Here is a 21,304-nt window from a genome sequence, read left to right on the forward strand (position 1 = left end):
GTCTTTGGGTTTGATGTGAGTTTCTTGTAAGCAGCATATAGATGGGTCTTGCTTTTTTATCCATTCTGGTACTCTGTGTCTTTTGATTGGTGCATTCAACCCATTAACATTTAGGGTGACTATTGAAAGATATGTACTTATTGCCATTGCAGGCTTTAAATTCGTGGTTACCAAAGGTTCAAGGTTAGCCTCTTTAGTATCTTACTGCCTAACTTAGCTCGCTTATTGAGCTGTTATATACACTGTCTGGAGATTCTTTTCTTCTCTCCCTTCTTGTTCCTCCTCCTCGATTCTTCATATGTTGGGTGTTTTGTGCTGTGCTCTTCCTAGGAGTACTCCCTTCTAGAGCAGTCCCTGTAAGATGTTCTGTAGAGGTGGTTTGTGGAAAGCAAATTCCCTCAGCTTTTGTTTGTCTGGGAATTGTTTAATCCCACCGTCATATTTGAATGATAGTCGTGCTGGATACAGTATCCTTGGTTCAAGGCCCTTCTGTTTCATTGTATTAAATATATCATGCCATTCTCTTCTGGCCTGTAGGGTTTCTGTAGAGAAATCTGACGTTAGCCTGATGGGTTTCCCTTTATAGGTGACCTTTTTCTCTCTAGCTGCCTTTAACACTCTTTCCTTGTCCTTGATCTTTGCCATTTTAATTATGTGTCTTGGTGTTGCCCTTCTTGGATCCTTTCTGTTGGGGGTTCTGTGTATTTCCGTGGTCTGTTCGATTACTTCCTCCCCCAGTGTGGGATAGTTTTCAGCAATTATTTCTTCTAAGATACTTTCCATCTCTTTTCCTCTCTCTTCTTCTTCTGGGACCCCTATAATACGGATATTGTTCCTTTTGGATTGGTCACACAGTTCTCTTAATATTGTTTCATTCCTGGAGATCCTTTTGTCTCTCTCTATGTCAGCTTCTATGCGTTCCTGTTCTCTGGTTTCAATTCCATCAATGGCCTCTTGCATTCTATCCATTCTGCTTATAAACCCTTCCAGAGTTTGTTTCATTTCTGCGATCTCCTTTCTGGCATCTGTGATCTCCTTCCGGACTTCATCCCATTTCTCTTGCGTATTTCTCTGCATCTCTGTCAGCATGTTTATGATTCTTATTTTGAATTCTTTTTCAGGGAGACTGGTTAGGTCTGTCTCCTTCTCTGGTGTTGTCTCTGTGATCTTTGTCTTCCTGTAGCTTTGCCTTTTCATGGTGATAGGAATAGTCTGCAGAGCTGGGACGAGTGACGGCTGGAAGGACTTCCTTTCTTGTTGGTTTGTGGCCCTCCTCTCCTGGGAGAACAGTGACCTCTAGTGGCTTGTGCTGGGCAGCTATGTGCAGACAGGGTTTCTGCTTCCTGCCCGGCTGCTATGGAGTTTATCTCCGCTGTTGCTGTGGGCGTGGCCTGGCTCGGGCTGCTACTCCAAGATGGTGGAGTCGCGTTGGAGCAGGAGCTGCTGGGAGGCTATTTATCTCCGTAAGGGGCCTCCCTGCTCTCTGCAGCCCAGGGGTTAGGGTGCCCAGAAATCCTGGATTCCCTACCTCCGGATTAAGTGACCCGCCCTGCCCCTTTAAGACTTCCAAAAAGCACCCGCCAAAACAAAACAACGCCCACCAAAAAAAAAAAGAAAAAAAATTTTTTAATTAAAAAAAAAAGAAAAAAGTTTTTAATTAAAGAAAAAAAAAAAAAAAGGTGGTCGTTCGTTTTTCTTTATTCTCCGGTGCCAGCCTCAGGCCTCTGCTCACCGGTCTTTCTGCCCTGTTTCCCTAGTATTGGGGTCCCTATCCCTTTAAGACTTCCAAAAAGCGCTCGCCAAAACAAAACAGCAAAAAAGCAAAAAAAAATGGTCGCGCGCTTTTCTTATGTCCTCTGTCGCCCAGCCTCCAGTGCCTGCTCACTCTTTTTGCTGCCCTGTTTTCCTAGTATCGAGCGCCCTGCACTCTGGCCCGGATGGCTGGGGCTGGGTGTTCGGCAGCCCTGGGCTCCGTCTCCCTCCCGCTCTGCCTGCTCTTCTCCCGCCGGGAGCTGGGGGGAGGGGCGCTCGGCTCCCGCGGGGCCGGGGCTTGTATCTTACCCCCTTCGCGAGGCGCTGGGTTCTCGCAGGTGCGGATGTGGTCTGGATATTGTCCTGTGTCCTCTGGTCTTTATTCTAGGAAGGGTTGTCTTTGTTATATTTTCATAGCTATATGTTGTTTTGGGAGGAGATTTCCGCTGCTCTACTCACGCCGCCATCTTCCGCCCCTCCCTCCTTTGTGCTCTTATTGGCAAATTTATTAAACATATATTATATTTCTACATGTTACAGGCCCAACAGTACACTATGTACATATTTTATATACTTGCTTTTTAAATCAAGTTCAAAGAAAAAAGAAAAAAGTATACATGTTTATACTCCTCTATCGTTATATAACTATACTGATGCTCTTTTATTTTTCTTCTAGATTCAAAATTACTGTACGGGGTCACTTCTGTAGTCATCTTGTAAGGTAGATTTGTTAGCAACAAATTCTGTTGTTTTTCTAAATAAGAGAATATCCTTATTTTGCCTCATTTTTGAAAGATGGCTTTGCTAGATTTTAAGATTTTTGGTTGGCAGGTTATTTTTGTGAGCACCCACACATATGTGTAAATTCAGGTTGTGATTAATGCTATAAAGAAGAATTAAGCAAAAGAAGGTGATAGATTGGTTTGACAGATGATGCTTTGTAGTTGAGGGTGGTCAGGAAGGGCCTTGCTGAGGCAATGACCCCTAAGTACAGACCTGAATGAAGTTAGGAAATGGTACTCAGTGGTCAATAAATATTGGTGGAATGTGAATGCAAATGTCTGGGAAAATTATCTCAGGGAGAGGCAGTAACAAGTACAAAGTCTTTGTGGCAGGAAAAAGCTTGGCATGTTATAAAAGCATCAAGAGGTCTCTATGAATATTTATGCAGTAGTGTTTGAGGATAAAGTGTACTAATGTCTGCAACTTTAAAATTCATTGAAGAATAAAGTGCATGGATAGAAGGAGAGATGAATAGCTATGTGGAATGCTAGAAGAGTAAAATGTTAATGGTAGAATGTAGGTGGTGAATATATGCCTGTCCACTGTTCACTGTAAAATTCTTTTAACTTCACTTTGTGTTTGAAAAATGTCACAACACAATGTTGGAGGAGAAACATCAAGGTTAGTGAAGCCAGAGCAGACTGAGTGAGAGAGAAAGTGGTAAAAGAGGTCGCAGAGGTCTCTGGGGCCCAGAGCACAGAGGACCTCAGCAGCCAGGAGAAGACATCTGGGTCTTGTTCCAAGCACAAAGGGAAGCCTTTGGAGGGATTTAAACAAGAAAGTTTCATGATCTGATTTATGGTTTTAAAAGATCCCTCTGACTGCTATGGGGAGAAATGGCTCCACCTAGCAAGAATGAAAGCAAGGAGGCCAGGTGGAGGGACAGTGGTAGTTTGGACCAGGGCGGTGGCTGTGGAGGTGCTGAAACTGGTCCAAAGGAGTTGCTGATGGAGTAGAAGTGCAATGCTGAAGAGCTAGGCTTTGGCCTGAGTGAGTGAGCGAATAGTGGTTCTATTTCCTAAGATGGGGAAGATGAGGGAATTAAGTAAGTCGGGGGAAAGGTGTGTGGGAGAGTGGTAAGGGGAAGAATCACATATTCTATTTTAGCTATGATATACCCAAATAATAGACTTCCTAATAAACGGTGGCTTTTATTACTGTTCCTGCCATACACTCTTACATAATGACATCTGCGAACACACGTTCCCTCGCAGATTGCAGCTCAGCTCTGCTCTCCTAGTTTCTTCTTCTCTTCCTCTTACATTTCTACCCTGCCTCATACCCTCCTCCCCAACTCCAGACCACCACCAGTGACTGCTGGGGGCTCTGGAGACAGGAAAGACAGGAACTAGAAAGCCAGGGCAGCCCCTCCACGCTCCTCCTAGCACAAGCAGACCTCTGCCCAAGTCAGCTCCTTTTTCAGTGTGAGGAATCAGGCTCAAAAGAAGCCCCTTGGGTGAAACCTCAGGAGCACGTACCTTGGGTTCAGCTCCTGGTCTTGCAAACCTGCTGGCCTTTCTGTCTCTGTAGCTAGGCTGGCAGACAGATCCCAGGCAGTGCTGGCACATGGTTGGTGTGAGATTCAAAGATGCAACAGAGAGGATAGAGATCTCCACACTTTACTGAGAAGGTGACTCTGAGCCAAGATCTGCATCAATCTGACCCATTTAGCTGTGTTGTCATAGCATCAACTGTGTCAGAATAGCATTTAAAGACATTTGTCAGGGAGCCAGCTGGAGAAAGCTAACTTAACTGCCTGAGGGCTGCTCGCTGCAAAAGGCTGTCCCAGGCACTGAGGACTAGACACAGCCGAAGGCCCCTGCATCTCTCCGGGCACCAACACAGGCTTCCTGAGACAGCTGCTTATAGAAGGGGGCCTGAATATGGTGTGTGTGGCGGGGATTAATGGGGAGATGAACAAAGGAGGTTCCTCCCTCTGTTCTTTGATTTTCCATCATTCCGTGGATTGCACAGTTTGTCCAAGGCCTTAAGGAGTTCATTAACGCTGGTAACAGCAACAAACTCTCATATAGAGCTAAGTATGTGCCAGGCACTTCATATATAGTAACTCATTGAATCCTCATAACAACCCTATGACTATTATCATTCTATTGATACTATTATTATCATTCCTATTTTACAGGTGAGTAAACCGAGGCTTAGAAAGTAGAACTAAGTTGTTCAATGTTTCACAAAAAATAAAAAGCGGCATAGCCAGGTGTTCCATGCTTACTTCCGTGATGGATAGGTGGATGGCTGCATAGATAGATACAGGATAATCCACAAGGAACAGAGCAGACAGAAAGTCCCATGGACACTCAGCATAGGGAAGGTGTCTGCAGGCTAGAGAGAGCAGGGCTCACTTCTGTTAGGCTTTCATTCTGTTAGAATTTAATGTGTATATATATCTATATATCTATCTATATATATATATATATATATATGTACATATTACTTTTACAATGTTAAACATCTTTGTGCTTGCTTTAAAATATGAATACATTAATACTTCAGTTTCCTATCAAGCTTGGGCACCTCTGAGCATACCAACTGTAGCACAGGTTAAATGAATTGTAGGCATAACACCCTGGTACCCAAAAGCTCTCCTTCCCAAATCTAGCTGTATGGTCTTGAGGAAACTTCTTAAACTCTCTGCCACTTAGGTTTACTGTAGGACCTATCCCATGGGCTGAAGCCATTAGTAATTTTAATCAGTTATGAGAGCCATTATCAGCCGAGTACCTATTGTATATCTGTACCATGCTGAGCACGTCCATGTGTTACCATTTTTTTTAATCTATTAAAGTCTAGTGTATTTTTTTAGTGAGATATAATTGACATATAACCTTATATTAGTTTCAGGTATACAACATGATTCAATATATGTACATGTTGTGAAGTGATCACCACAGTAAGTCTAGTTACCACTTTACCACACAGTTATAATTTTTTTCTTATAATGAGAACTTTTTAGTTTTACTCTCTTAACAACTTTCAGATATGCAGTACAGTATTATTTACTCTAGTCACCATGCTGTACATTATATCCTAGGACTTGTTTATTTTATAACTGTAAGTTTATGCCTTTTGACACCCCCACCCCCACCCCCACCACCTCTGGCAGTCACCAATCTGTGCTCTGTATCTATGAATTCAGTTTTTCTTAGTTTTTTAAAAAAAATTTGTGGAAAGTATAATTGAAATAATATTATGTTAGTTTTGGGTATATAACATAGTGCTTTGACATTTATATACATTATGAAATGCTTACCATGTTAAATGTAGTTGCCATCTGTCACCATACAAACTTATTACAATATTATTGACTATATTCCCTATACTGTACTTTTCATCCCCATGACTTATTTATTTTATAACTAGAAATTTATACCTCTAGATCCCCTTCACCTATTTTGCCCAGTTTCCCAGCCCTCTCTCCTCTGGCAGCCACCAATTTGTTCTCTACATTTATGTTTCTGGGTGTTTTCATTTGTTTGTTTTTGGGGGCTTTTTTGTTTGTTCATTTGTTTTGTTTGTTAGATTCTACATATAAGTGAAATGATGTTCTATTTGTCTTTCTCTGTTTGACTTATTTACTTAGGATAATACCCTCTAGGTCCACACATGTGACAAATGGCAAGATTTCATTCTTTTTATGGCTGAGCAATATTTCATTGTGTATGTACCACATTTTATCCATTCATCTGTCGACGGACACTTAGGTTGTTTCCGTATCTTGGCTATTGTAAATAATTCTTCAATTAACAGAGTTGCACATACCTTTTCAAATTAGTGTTTTTGTTTTTTTCAGGTTAGTACCCAGAAGTAGAATTAATGGGTCATACGGTAGTTCTGCAGTGGCTGCACCAGTTTACATCCCCACCAACAGTGACGAGGGTTCCCTTTTCTTCACATCCTTGCCAACACTTGTCATTTCTTGACTTTTGGATAGTGGTCATTCTGCTGGTGGGTGGTGATATCCATTGTGGTTTTGATTTGCATTTCTCTGATGATTAGTGATGTGGAGCCCCTTTTTGTATACCTGTTGGCCATCTATTTGTCCTTCTAATCCTCCTAAAGGCTGCTGAGATATACAGAGGTTATGTAACCTGCCTAAGGTCACATCAACAGGGGGTGACAGAGCTGGGCAGTAGGAATGATGCCTCAAGGGCAAGAGCCATATCTTCATTATTTAGCTCAGTTAGGGCTTGTACTGACCAGAGAAGCATACAGGTTTGATGGGTAGGTGTGTGTGTGCAGAGAGAGATGCTTCAGCTCAGGCTCCTCTAACAGAATAACATGGACTGGGTGGCTTAAATAACAGAAATTTATTTCTTCTCAGTCTGGAGGCTAGAAGTCCAAGACCAAGGTGCTGTCATGATTGGTTTCTAGTGAAGCCTCTTTTCCTGCTTGTAGACAGCTGTCTTCTCACTGTGTCTTCACATGGCCTTTCCCCTGTGCTGGGGTAGAACAAGAGAGAAAAGAGAGAGATGGATCTCTTCTTAGAGGGACACCAGTCCTATCGGATTAGGCCCCACCCTTACGACATCATTTAATATCAGTTACTTCCTAAACACTGTATCTACATACCAGCACATTGAGAATTAGGGCTTCAACATACAGATACTGGAGGAATGCTGTTCAGTCCATAACAGTGAGCTCTGAAGAGTTCTAGGAACCTTAAAAATTGTGTACAACATTTTTTTACATATGGGAATCCACATACATACACCATCAGTTTGACTGCTCAAAAGGTAAGAATCACATTGCAACTGGACAAAGAGGAAAAGGGTTTATGGAAAAATAGGAACAGAACTTGTATTAAGTGACAGAAGAAAAAGAAATTTCCTATAGTATTATTTTAGTATGTGCAAGAGGGGCAGTGGGAAATAAGGATAGAGTATGTCAGCCCCCGCTTTTCCATTTTCAGATGGTCTTGCCTGAGATCACACATGGGGAGTGGATTTAGGCCTAAAATCCGGCATCCTAAGCCCCACCCCATGCTGTTTTCACCAGGCTTGCTAACTCTGCTGCCACATAGAAACCAGGGCCATCTGAGTAAGGTTCCTGGGCTGCCTTTCCACTGACCTCATGGATGCTGTTTCCCTTGCTTTCCTTCTAGAAGTGGAGCAGATTGAGGCCATCGCCAAGTTTGACTATGTGGGGCGGTCCCCACGTGAGCTGTCCTTCAAGAAGGGGGCCTCCCTGCTACTCTATCACCGCGCCTCAGAGGACTGGTGGGAAGGCCGTCACAACGGCGTAGACGGACTCATCCCACATCAGTACATTGTCGTACAGGACATGTGAGTGGGAGTAGGACCTTCTGTGAAGAATGCGAATGCCATAATCGATTAGTGATGTCTGGAATGGGCACAGGAATGGGAGCACTCAGTTGAATGCCAGTGATTTGCCTGATACTTAGTCTTCTGTAAGAATGGATTGTATCTTAATTCCCCTTAACTGGTGATCCACTTAACAGATAGGCAAATTGCTCACCTTTCAGAGTACAGAGACAGCATTTGGGGCCTTTGGCCTGCCATCCTGATACACCTGACAGCCCCCAGGGCTCTCATCACCCACTGTGGATCTTAGCACCCAGTGGATCTTGCCATATACTGCTACCCTCCTGGGCCTTCCCTGTAGCCAGTGGCAGCCCACCGCCCCCTTACCTGCACACCATTCTCATATCCAAGATGATTTTTTTCAGGGGATGGGCAGAAACAGTCATCCCTCATTTCCAGTTAATAGGCTACTATTTTTTTTTTTTAATAATTTCAGGCTTAAAAAAAAAAAAGCCCTCCATCCCAAATACTTCACTCTACCAATGGCCCAGAAAGTCTATACCTTACATTCTTTGAATGCCACTGACTGTTCCTGCCCACACACTCATACCAAGCTTCAGTCAGATTTCAGATGGAACTAATTAATCCAGGAAGCAGCCATCAAGCTGGACCTCAAGGGTAGGGGGCCAAAGACCTAAGTTTTGATGGCAGAATGGACAATATGAAGCCAAAGAGAGTCCAGGACTAGACAAACAAGAGGAAGGCCAGTGGAGGACTCTGAGCAGACCTCTGATGTCCCTAGGGCTCTGCAGGTAGGGACAGGTCAGTGGTAGAGAGAGGAGACAGCAAGGCACCCCAGCAAGCTTGAGCCACCTCACAGCTGTCCAGCGCCCTGGGTGGGGGGAGGGGCGTGAAGGTGCCCTCTCCCTCCGTTGCTTAGCCCTAAACCACTTCTCATGGAGCCACAAGGAGACTCGGCACTCAGTGCTCAGCTAGAAGGCTCCTTGCCCCATTACTGTAACACCTCTCCAGCATTTAGCTTGTCCTAGCCCGGAGCAGCCAGGGAGAGAAGAGCCAAGAGGAGGGGAAAGGAGAGGTAGGCATGGGGCACTGGCACAGACGATGCTCTCCTGCTGGAGAAAATGACTTAGGAGGGTGGCAGTGGGCATGTGTGGTGGTGAGGGCCAGAGTGGGAAGTGGCTCATCGCGAGCTGTGGCATAAATTAACCATAACATGTGTTGATCAGCCCCTTAAGACAGGTTTCGTGGAGCCCTGCACATCTGGGTTCTCTGGAGCCAAGCACCCTCGATTCAAATCTGTCCTTCTCTCCAGGGATGATGCCTTCTCGGACAGCCTGAGTCAAAAGGCTGACAGCGAAGCCAGCAGTGGGCCTCTGCTGGATGACAAGGCCTCCTCCAAAAACGACCTCCAGTCCCCCACAGAGCACATCTCGGATTACGGCTTTGGGGGGGTGATGGGACGGTAGGAAATGCGGATTCATCTTCTCCTGCTCCTGCTGTGTCCCATCCTGTCTGATCTGGGGGAAGCCGAGGGGCAGGAGGGAGGAGGGGGGAGGCTGTTGTGGCCACTTTTCCTACAAGAGGTGATGGGGGGCACACCTGGATGGGCTGGCCAGAACCGGCCCAAGAGTGCCAGGTTTAAAATGATCTAGCCTGGGGTCTGAGTGTGGACGAGGAGGAGGAAAGACATCCATTGGCACAGCAATGCTTTTTATTTAAAACAGTAATAAATAAGGGAGAGGGAGTTAAAAATTGGCAAGTTGTTTCCCTACCTCCAGTTCTTGTACCTTCCCCCTGCTTTCCGTTGAAGATTTTAAAAATTTAAAGCTCACATACTCCCTGAAGTGTACCACATAAACAGAAAACTCATACCCACTCAGGTGAGGGGCAAACTGACATTTGACTCCCAACACGTACTTGGCCAAAGCATATTTGCCAATTTCTTCACTCCAAGTGTGTGAGCTGGGCTGTGTCACATGACCTTTCTGCCAGGCAAGGAGCTGTGCTCAGCATGCAGGTGAAGTCCAAAGACTGTGGTTGTTAAAAACATAAAATAAGGAAAAGAGAAGAAAAGAAAAGTGGACAGCTTTTCATTGCTTTCTTAATCAGATTCTCAAAAATATACTCTCTGTTTTTCGGTGCAGAGGTCATGGGGTCAACCCTGACACACAGGGCCTTGCAGCTGGAGCCAGAGGAATCAGTCAGGAGGGGAACATAACATTTGTGAACGTATTTCAGCAGCACTTTCTGTGCCTCTTTTCAGCATATTCTGTTCAGCTCAGCAAACAGCCCAGGCACTATGCAGATGAGAGAATTTAGGGGAAAAGTGGAAGGCGGGGGTAGCTGACAAAGTCGCAGTCCTTTGACTTCCAGGAGGGCCGCATCTTCCGCCTGGCTCCCCCCCGCGTTCCCTCCCTCCACCACTTTCTTCTCGCTCTTCTGCAGTACCTCTTCCTCCCCAGCACCTATGCTTTGGTCCCGTTGGGGTGCCCACAGGTGGTGCTTAGCTTTGCTGGTAGCACTAGACCTAAAGCACTGCTGACCGCACTGACCTTGGTCCCCTGGTCACAAGCCGTTGCAGCCGTCCGTCCCTCCTCCCCACCCCCTCCCCACTTCCAGCCTTCCCTCCCCTCTCCAGGGCCTTGGAGTCTTCAGTGACCTCCATAGGGTGTAGCAAAATCCCTTTTATATTCAAAGTGCTCTCACACCCACTGAACCTCCCATGAAAGTGGGCAAGGAATATTGTGCCCATTTAACAGATTAATAAAGCGAGCCCCAAAGAGGAGCCAGGAACGTCTGTGACAAAGATGGCAGAAGGATTCACCCTCCTGACAGACACTCTAGTCCCCTTCGCATCCTGCCAGAGCCTCCTTAAAAGGTGAAGGTGTCCACATGCTTGGAAGGAGTATCCAGTGATGCAGTTTTTACTCCTGAATTTCTAGTTTTCCAAGATGTGGAAAAGCCTCCTAGAAATAGCCCTTTGCTGGGGAGATTGGGGGTAAGGTGTAAGGTGACAACATTGGCCAGTGCTCAATTCCCAGGGGCCCCCTCCTGTGCTTTCAGGGAGCTGGTAACTTTTTGGTACAGTCAAGCCTCGATGCTTCAGACCAATTAGAAGCCCTCGAATGCCAGGAATGTCTGAACTGCTTAAGAACTTATGAGCTCAACTAGCCGTCACCAAAGTGTTCCCAGGTTGCAATCCTCCTGACCTTAACTTAACATGCAGATGAGATGCACTGGGTAACGATAACTGGCACCACCACCATCTGCAGCTTAGGAGCAGAATGCTCCTGGTTCCATGGTGTGTATGGATGAAACCTACCCCTGCTGCTGAGTTACGTGCTCAGCCCGTGCTTTCACCGCAGAACTGCAGAGTCTGGCTGAATGAGGCTTTACTATACCCGCTCCCTAGACTAGTGTGTAGTGCGCAGCCTGGGGGTTGGCTTTCTGAGACTTGCCAGGGTTGACCTCTGCCCCATCCCTCCCACCCCCTGGCTCCTTTGCAGAGTGCGGTTACGATCCGATGGAGCAGCCATCCCCAGGCGCCGAAGCGGGGGCGACACACACAGCCCACCCCGGGGCCTGGGCCCCAGCATAGACACGCCGCCCCGGGCTGCCGCCTGCCCCAGCAGCCCCCACAAAATCCCCCTCACCCGGGGGAGGATCGAGAGCCCTGAGAAGCGGAGGATGGCGACGTTTGGGAGCGCTGGCAGCATCAACTACCCCGACAAGAAGGCGCTCTCCGAAGGGCTCTCCATGAGGTCGACATGTGGCTCCACCAGGCACAGCAGCCTGGGGGACCACAAGTCCCTGGAGGCTGAGGCCCTGGCAGAAGTAAGGGCCAGGGGGAAGGCAGGCTGAGCCCGTTGAGACCCCCGAGAGGGGCAGAGGGGTGGGAACTGGCAGACTAGGGAGCCACTTTCCCCTTCACACCAGGCTCCAGCTAAGCCAGAACACACGATAGGTAGTGAGCTGGTTTCCTGTCCCTCTGCTGGCTTCTCTGCTGGGAGTGGAAGCTAGATGGGTGCAGCTGCTGGCTAGGGATCCTGTAAAGACTAAAGACTCCCAGTTTTCATGGCTGGAGGGTGGATTCCTGCTTTGGAGGGAGGCCACATGATGGGGATGTGGTAATGGCAGGTATCTCTACAACATGGCATGACTGAGTTATTCATTCATTCATTCATTGACAAATTCCAGTTGAGCATCTGTTGTGTGACAATCACTGCGCTAGGTGCTAAGTGCTATGATGATGACCTAAAATGAACACAGGCCCTGCCCACATGGAACTTCACAGTTTAAGGAAGAGAGAGATGTCAACCAGTACCACGCACACAGCTCTGAAATGGCAGTTTGGTCAGGTGTCTTAAATGGAGCTGTACTTGGTATCTTGAGAGCCTAAAATGTAGGGACTGTTTCTGGGCAGGGAGAGACTTCCCTGGGGAGGCTATAACCTGAGATCCAGAGGATTAGCAGGACTAAACAGCTGAAGTTGGAAGGGAAGAATGTTCTAAGCTCTTCCAAAGTGCCTGCAATTGTTTTTTATGGAATTAAAAAAGAAATTTGGATGAGAAATCTGTATGATTTCTGTACTTACCAAATAATCCAAACAAATTTGTTTAACAAATTGTTACTCAACAATTTGTCTAAATTGTTTAATAACTTGCATAACTAATTTCATGCATTTTTGACCGTGCTGTCATATTTCCAAACATTTCCATTTTTTTCTCTTTGGAATTTGGTGTGGGGGCCCATTATGTACCTGCTCCCCAATGTTACCTCTTAGTTAAGGTAAGAAATACAACCAGAACATTTTTGGCTGTGAGAATTCTGTTTTGGAGAGTAGCATTTGAATTCCTGGTCACAAGAAGTAGGGGAGCCTTGCGAGCTTGGGGGCTGTGTTCTAGAGGAGGCCAGGAAAGGCTCCAAGGGGATACCAACTCACCCAGCAACTAGAACTCCTGTTCACCTCCTCAGGCTCCAGCCTGGCCATCTGTCCCATTGCCCACTCCCCAGGGATCCCTGAAGATCAGCACATTGGCCTGAGTCTAGCCAAGGGGTGAAGCAACCTGCTGGCCCATGAAGGCCGTGCTCCTGGGAGGCATCACTCTAGCCTCCCCCATCACCTGGGAGCTCTCCAGAGGGTCGTGATGGGGAGTGGGCTACCTGAGGCCTGGCCCGGAGCCTTTCCCATAGAGCCAGGTGCGATCTAGGCCAGTGTTTCCAAAAGTAGCTTCTGCAGCAGACTAGTTCCATGGGATATTAATAGGCGAGTGTTTTGTGGTCCACAGAGTTTAGGGAATAAGTCTGACAAAGCTGAAGGACTTGATTGCAAGACTTTCTAGAACCTTTAAATATTCAGTTGATGTGTGTTGTGAATTTCCAAGAAAGAGAACAAGGCACACCCCACCTCCCAGACTTCTTTGACCTTTATTTATAGAGCCTTTTGCAAGACCAGCCTAAATAATACATTTGGGGAATGCTACATGCGTTTTCCCTTTGCCAACATATTTACACACTCTCTAATTTGATAGCTGCCATTCAAGAGCTCCTTTCACTGACAGAGGTAAAAGAGGGTAGCATCATAAACAGTATGTATTAGCCAAAAGGGGACACTGGACAGCCTGCAGCCTGCTGAGCATCTACTCTGATGAGCCCTTGACTTTATAGTCTACAAAGGGGAGCTGCAGCATGGAGAATCCCAAGTAGTGGTAGAGTTACCCAAAATACTCTGATCTCAAAATATCCTTTCAGGTTTAGATTTGAACCCAGTTAATGGGGCTGTTTGGGGGAGCTTGGGACACTGTGTCCAAAGTTGGAAGATCTAGTTTGAGGGGAGGTGAAGAGTGACCGCTTGCCCCAGCCCTGCCCCAGCTGCCCATCCTCTCAAAGCACCTCTCCGCTGCTCTGCTCTGGAGATGACAGCATCACCTCTCAGACTAATGCCAGGCTCCTGCCTAAACTACTCAGCTGATCTTTCTCTGAGCTGTCTGTCTGTCTGGCTCACATTCTGCCAGGGTAGAGTGGTGGTGAAGGTGGGGATGCTGGTGGAGGGATGATAATTAAATTTTCTTTATTAAAGTTTTACTTGCAGCTCATGCTGGAGTAGAGCAGGGAGAGCAGTGATGTCAAAGGGGTCTTAATTTAAGCAGAATGGGGCATGGAACACAGACTCTATCATTGTGGGGTTGCCATTCAGCAAAGATGGGGAGAGTATTGCCATCCTTCTTATCATGCAGAAAATCTCCCACAACTAGTCCTTTTGAATAAGGCATGAAAAGCCCCTCCTTAAAGTATCCAGGGTTATGGGCAAGGGATAAAATGTCATGAGGAAGCCTAAAAGCTATAATGAGCCATTAGCCAGACACCCAGAGCCTCCTACCAAAGATAGACTGTGACCCTGACCATGGCCAGATTGGAGCCTGTTGTAGGGGCCCAGGGCAGGCAGGAGGCTGCCTGTGGACAGGGTGAGGAGAGGTGGTTAAGGAGGTTTTGGGTGCAAAAAGGTGCTGGCCAGGGCATCTCCAGGCTCCAGCCCCAGCCCCACAGGTCTGACCAGACTTTCAGTTTTTCTGGACTTGACTCAGGGCAGAAAAGCAAGTATGTGTTGATAGTCACTGTTGTCACCTGAGGGTGTACATAGCGCCTTTCCAGCAGTGGTTTTGAGCAATATGCTTCATTGTCCCCTCAAAGACCAAGTCAGTTTGCTCTGGCCTGGTTTAGTACTCCTTGTGCCTCAGTTTGATGCCAGGGCAGCCCTTTAAAATTCTGTGTGAACCAAGGACTCTGGCTAAAGGGAGTTTGAAAACCACTGTCTGGGGGTTTACCAAGCTTCATCACATCCATTAGCTCATCCATCTTCACCCTAAATGTGTGGGCTTTCAACAGATGAGCGAAGTGTGTAGAGTAATGAGACCTGCCTGAGCTTACACAGCAGGCAAGTGGCAGAGAAGTGTTTTGACTCAAAAATCCAGGCGCTTGACCCTGGCCAGGGTTCCTGGGTCAAATGCTGCCTTTCAGCAACCCTCCTGGCTTGAGGGGGAATGGAGGCCTCAGGAAGATGGAATTAAGAGCCCTAGGCTGACAAGGCAGCCCCGTTGCTTGCAGGGATGTCCTGACATGCCATAACCTCTCGTTGTGCCATTCAAAGTGCTATCATACTGATGAGCTCTCAAATATTACAACATCCCCAGGAATTATGTAGGCAGATGAGGATTTTTGTTGCTCTTTAAGACTCCCATTTTTTAAAAAACGAACTTTTTTGATTGCAGTGCAGAGAAGGGAGTAACAGTTCCATCGTGCTGGGGTGAACATTGTAAACATACTATAATATCTAACCTCTAAGTAATTTTTCTATGGGAAAGGATTTAAAATAATAATAATGGTTAGAGGCCTGGGCTTTGGAGACAGACTGCCTGGATTAAGACTTGGACTTGGCTACTAACTAGCTGTATGACCTTGGGCAAGGTAGTTAACCAGTCTGAGTTTCCATTTCATGTGTGAAATGAGTGTAATGGTCATTCCTACCTTGTGTGAGGATTAAATGAATTATTAGTGCAGAGGACTCAGGTTGGTGCTCAGTGTGAGCTGTTGATATTTTTACTGGCACTGTTATTATGAGTGCTTACTGTGTGCCAGATACCATGCCAAGCTCTTCATTGGGACCATATCATTTAATACACTCATCAACCCCTGATGTTGGTGTTATAATGATCTGTAACTTGAGGAGTATTCTGAGGCTCAGAAAGGTGAGGTAACGTGCCCGAGGTCACACAGCAAGGAAGTGGCTGTGGGAGGATTTGAACCCATGTCTGTCTGTCTCAGGCACCTGCCTTCCCAACCAGCAGTTTAACCTGGCGTCATCAGGTCTGCTTCCTTTTGCAGGCAGTGTGCAAGCGATGCCCATCCTAACTCCCGCACTTGGTCATATGACACCATCCCAGCCACAAGGCTGGTGGGGAGCCTAAGAAGCACACAAGCTGGTTAGCAGCCGAGGAAGGACGGGACCTCGGGCCTCTAGGCGCTGTGCTGACGCGGAGCTCTCTGTCTCCCCAGGACATCGAGAAGACCATGAGCACGGCTCTGCACGAGCTGCGGGAGCTCGAGAGGCAGAACACGGTCAAGCAGGCTCCGGACGTAGTGCTGGACACGCTGGAGCCCCTGAAGAACCCGCCAGGCCCCGTCAGCTCGGAGCCCGCCAGTCCTCTGCACACCATCGTCATCCGCGACCCAGACGCCGCCATGCGCCGCAGCAGCAGCTCCTCCACCGAGATGATGACCACCTTCAAGCCGGCCCTATCGGCCCGCCTGGCCGGCGCCCAGCTGCGCCCGCCCCCAGTGCGGCCCGCGCGGCCGGCGCTGCAGCACCGCTCCAGCAGCAGCAGCAGCTCGGGCGTGGGCAGCCCGGCCGTGACGCCCACCGAGAAGGGCTTCGGCGGCCCAGCGGACAGGTCGGGTACCATGTGACCCGCAGCGGGGGCGGGCGGCCGCGGAGCCTCCCGGGAGGCGGCCTGGGCGCCGAGCCGCGCAGGCGCTCGCAGCCGCCGGCGTTCGGGGAGCCCCGCCCACCGGGCGTGCGAACGGCCCGAGGGCTGCGGGGCAGGCGCTGTCCCGGCGGGAACGTTTCCTAAGCGCGGGGCCCGACGTCCGACGGCTTCGCCTGCACATCGTCACTGGAAAATCTCTCTGCATTCTCTGCATACATAAATATGTGTGTACGATATGTGTGCATATATACACATATATATGTATGTATGTGTCTTAGGTGTGTGTATATATATATATATTTATGCATCTATATACATATACTAGATCTGGACACACATACTAAATGTATATAGGATCTCCTTTTTCTTTTTATGAAACTTAGATTTACCTCAGACCCATGCCACCAAACATCTCCCACTGAGTTATTTGGTGGGATTTGCAGGGACTTTTCTGGGAGAATTGAGAGGCCCACAGTAACTGCGAATGAAGCAATATACCACTAACCTGCAGAAAAACAAAGTCTCCCACTGTCTCCAGAAGTCGTGGCCTTCCAAAACAGTCTGCCCCTAAAGGAAGGGTGGGGCAGGCAGTACCCCAAGCAGGCTGCTCCTAGAGGTGGGGAACCCTTCACAGAACCCCCTTGCCCCCCATCTACCCGAGACCCTGCCTTTCCATCCAGAGGCCAAGGGCCAACTGTATCCCTGAAGGCATGGGAGGATGTTGGTGAGAAGACTCCTGACCACAGCATCCTTGTATTTGTATGTAGAAAAGGGGGATAGTGAGAATTTAAAGCCCATCATAGCACAGTATTGTGTGTGGTTGGGAAAAAGGAAACAAAACAGTGGTGTGGAACCCTTCAAAATCTAGAAGAGCTGTAGGAATAAATCTGTGGTAACTATAGAGGTTTAACTTACACCGTTTTCAAAATATTTAATTATTTCTTTTCCTCTTTCTACTAATTATACTGTGTCAGATTTGGGACTAAACAGGCAAGGAGGCTTTGAGTCACATCATTTTAATTTAAAATCAGGCCGTGATGCACTCTGGCTGGTGCACTCTTGCATGAAGCGCATGAGCCATAATTGCCCAGCTCAGACCTGGGGCCAAGGAGGGGCAGCCCTTGGCACTTTCTGCCCTAGGGAATGCTTTAGATGAGTTTATGCAAGTGAAAATGCTTTCCCCTCTCCCTTCCTTTGGCTTTCCCCTGCCGCCCCCAGAACATCTGATGTAAGTGGAAATACAGCGATAGAACTGGGGTGTATGATCTTCAAGTGTTATGAGCCAGGCTTCTGCCTTTTGGTTGGGAAAAGGCCTGGATCATGGTCATTCAGTTCCACTTTACTTCCTCTTTTGATCTCTTCATTTTCCAGAGATGAGCTGTTTCTGGATAATGGAACATAGGCAAATCAGATCCTATTGGGACCCCTTTTCCTCACTTCCCTCATGCCAAGCCAAGACTTTCCTCCCTATTGTTTTTAAGCTTCATGTTTTCTCTCTCTCGAGGCCTGAGTGTGTCCCCCTGGGTCAAACGTCCTGTGTTTGAGTCCAGCCCCCACTACTTACTTACTCCACCTCATTGAGCCTGAGTTTCCTGCTCCATAAAATGAAGATGATAAAAATAAAAAGTCAATGAGCAAGCTGTGTAAACTGGGAAGTATTTTGCCAACACAATTGCTCTTTTTATTATCATTAGTAAGGTAAGTCTCTTAGATCAAAAACCATCCAAGACCTTGTTTTTTAAACCTAATGGCATTTGAGAAGTGGACACTGGAATGTTCCTGCCAGCTTCATGAAAGCCCTGAAGCCCAGCCCGACAGAAAGATGAGCTACTGATGCTTGAAATTCCATCGTGACCATTTCACCCCATCGGATTAAGCTTTGCCCTCTCCTCCGGTCCTCCAAAAAAGGCAAATTCTTCCCTGAGGGAGGGACCTGTTAGGTTACTAATACCTGGGTGTGTAGGAGTGTAAGCCGCCCTGCCTTGTCTGAACCACTGGGCTTGAGAGCACGCAGTGGAAGGAAGAATCAACAGAGGGCGCCAAGAGAATGCCAGGGAAGGGCCAGCAGCAAGCTTGACCTTCCTTGTTTGGCCTGTAATGAACTGTTCTCTTTCAGCTCCTGGAAAGGACGAGCTAAGAGCCCTCTGCCTCTGAGCACACAAAGACATCCCCAGTTACAGCCTGGGAAAGAAAGCAAGGCCTTAGTATGTGCTGTGACTTGCCCGAGATTTGATAGATAGCCAAGAGCTGTCCCAGGCTCATAAAGTCACTTATCTGCAGGGATGCTATACTGTCCAGCCAAGACACAAGACTTCTCGTTTCAACCCAAGATACTCCCACACCTGAAATGCAGTAGCTGCCCACACAAAATTTAACATTCTCTTCCCTGACTACCAGCTAAAAAGTAGGAATTTGAGTTGCTAGATCTGTTGCCTGCCTGTTCTACATAATACCCGTCAGATCATGCGGATTTCCCTCTGAATTGACTAAAGTTCATTTTTCCTTACTGAAAACGGATCTGCCTTTCACCAGATTACCTAAAGGCAGGGATGTTTCCTTCAAGCACCTATGTTTCCACTGGGAAATGGCAGATATATTCACATTTAGGGAAGTTCACACTCCACTCATCCAGCCCCAGAGCTGAGCCTTGACACAGAGCCAAATGGTAAAATACTTTCTTGCCCCCACCCCACTGGCAACGTCTTCATCTGACACTGCATGTCTCCACCACCTCCACACGCTCCCAGGCCCATCCAGTCCCTGAGCATTGGCTTCCTCTTCTGACTCCTGCCTGTGCTAGTCCACTGTGTATTGCTGTATTTGCTTAAATGCTGGAAAGTAACTGTTAAAATGTGAAACTGTAATTTTTAAAAGGCTACAGTTAAATTATAGCCAATACCACTCACCAAATCTTTGCACCTAGTAGATAGATTCATGTAAAAAACAAATACCAGAAACCTAACTGTACAGTGAGTGTGGGGAAATGTAGTGACCTAGTTAGTAATCCTCAATATAACCAATCGTACAAGGGGAAGTGGTGTTTACCTACTTGTCCATCACCATTACTGAGAGCTGTACTGATCAGTTCATTGATAACGGGCATTTTTATTTTTTATTATTATTTTTATTTTTTGCTTCACAGAAACCTTCGACTTACCCTGAGGTCAAGACTTTTGTCTTTATGTATAACCGATTCAGTCTATTTTAGGAATGAACCAGCAAGATGTTCATTTAAAACTGACCAAAGACAATTCATTCCTGGTCTAGTTTCCTGGGCCCTGGGGCCCAGCTGCCGCTAAAGACCTTTTTCGGGTAAAATTGAGAACAAGCTGTGCTTCCTACCCAACTCTCCCTCGCTCCCCTTATTACCCTTTCCTCTCAAAGAGCTGCTCTGAGCTGTGGGATTCTATGAAAAATTCTTGCCTTTCCTTGTTTTCAGTGCTAACGATTTTCTCACCTTGAAGCGCCTTTTGAACCCCGGACAGAGCACACAATTGGAGGGAATTTTAAGCTTGGGAATTAGACTTGGGAGTCATTTCTCTGAGGTCACCAGGCCAAGGGGCAGGAGAGAAGTGGATTCCCAAAGGATGAAATCTGAGTAGGAAGAGACACAGGAAAATGGAGCCACCCTTTGGCTACTGGCTGGAACCAGCAGTTCAGAGATCTGCCTTATAAACCTTTCGGAACTGGTCTGTAGTGCACAGAGGGGAGCCAGTGTGGGGAATGGCCTTTACATGGGGCTTTCTTCGCTGCTGGGGTCCCCTGGAGTGCCTTTCAGGTATATTTCTTTCTCATTGAGGAGACATGGATGCTGAGGACTTCCTGTGACCCAGCCGTGACATGGCACCAGTGCACATACATGGCTGATGGAAAATCCCAAGGACTAATGCAATGGTTCTTCCTCTTGGTGTTTCTATTCTTAACTTTTCACACATCCAGATGGTTCCACACTAGAGCAAATGCCTCATTCTCCCGAGAAACCCAGAAAGAAGAATGGCTGACCCACAACCACAGTGGGGGACCCTGTTGGGCTTGGGAGGACGGGCGGGGAGGAAAAGGCGGGAAGGGGGTGAGTGGAGGTGTTGCTTAGCTGATTTTCTGCCATGCAGAGCTGATGCTGACGTTTCATGTCAACTTCCCTGGTTCTCTGGGGCCTCCTCTCTTTTGAGCAGACTTGTAGAGAATTCCCCACATACCAAAGGCTGCGCAAGGGGAGCTGAGAGAAGTCAGGTTGGAGTCCTGGCCTCTCTCGAGGTTGATCTGCCAGTGTTCCGCTGTCCCATCCTCTGGGACTGGCCGAATGGCCATCTCTGCTCCTTGCCGACACCTCCTTTCTGTGTGAACTGTCCCAGGCAAGTAACAAAGCTGTTCCTTGAACCAGAACAAGGGTGCACTTTGCCTTCCTTACGCGGAAGTAGATTCTGGCTAGAGATTCTGCTCAGGCTCCAGTTCCTGGCAGTGTGACTGTTTACTTGGTTTGGCAATAGATTTGGTTCTGAGTGCTTCAGAGTGGCTGGTCTCTTTTGTTTCTTTTGGTTTCCCTCCTCCCCAAACTGTCAGGAAAAAACAAACTGAAACGACCCTAGGAAACTGCTGGTTGTCTGTCCCATGTGATGATAAGTGTTGCCCTATTCCAGATATTGTTTTTCTACCTTAGAACCAAACGCCCGTCCCATAGAGTGTCTGACTGGATCCTCTGTTGCGTATTCTGATGGTGCCTGCTGGTTTGATGTGGAGCTATCCTGTGAAATAAAACAGCTTAACTTTTCTCAAATATGCTCCAGTGGTTTTTTGAAAGGGTGAGGTGGCATATCCAGGGTGGAGAGGTCCCACCAGGCATTCCTGCCATCCGATGCACACTGCATCCTTCCCTCAGTAACCACACCTGAAATGTCCTTTAGTTCATGTCCAACAAGGTGAAGGCTGAGTTTCCAAGGAGGACAGCTCCAACTATAGAATTAATTAAGGAAGGTAACTGCAGGG

At 47.3% G+C, this 21,304-nt stretch overlaps 1 protein-coding gene across 6 annotated transcripts in view; it reads left to right on the forward strand.

Annotated features, from left to right (window-relative positions):
• Positions 1-21,095, forward strand: part of SRGAP3 (SLIT-ROBO Rho GTPase activating protein 3) — a 268,677-nt gene extending 247,582 nt beyond the window's left edge. For 4 of the 6 annotated variants that reach the window (XM_036877778.2, XM_036877782.2, XM_036877783.2 and 1 more), the window contains 4 exons: positions 7,658-7,838; positions 9,151-9,300; positions 11,345-11,672; positions 15,891-21,095. In XM_036877778.2, coding sequence (XP_036733673.2) covers positions 7,658-7,838; positions 9,151-9,300; positions 11,345-11,672; positions 15,891-16,301 — 1,070 coding nt within the window. In that variant the 3' untranslated portion in view covers positions 16,302-21,095. Of the gene's footprint in view, positions 1-7,657; positions 7,839-9,150; positions 9,305-11,344; positions 11,673-15,890 lie in introns of those variants that run through there. The other 2 variants (XM_036877784.2, XM_057507030.1) reach the window with 2 other exon arrangements.
• Positions 21,096-21,304: the final 209 nt, after the last annotated feature.

This window comes from Manis pentadactyla, chromosome 1 (assembly GCF_030020395.1).
Source record: "Manis pentadactyla isolate mManPen7 chromosome 1, mManPen7.hap1, whole genome shotgun sequence".
In the NCBI taxonomy this organism is placed as follows: domain Eukaryota; kingdom Metazoa; phylum Chordata; class Mammalia; order Pholidota; family Manidae; genus Manis; species Manis pentadactyla.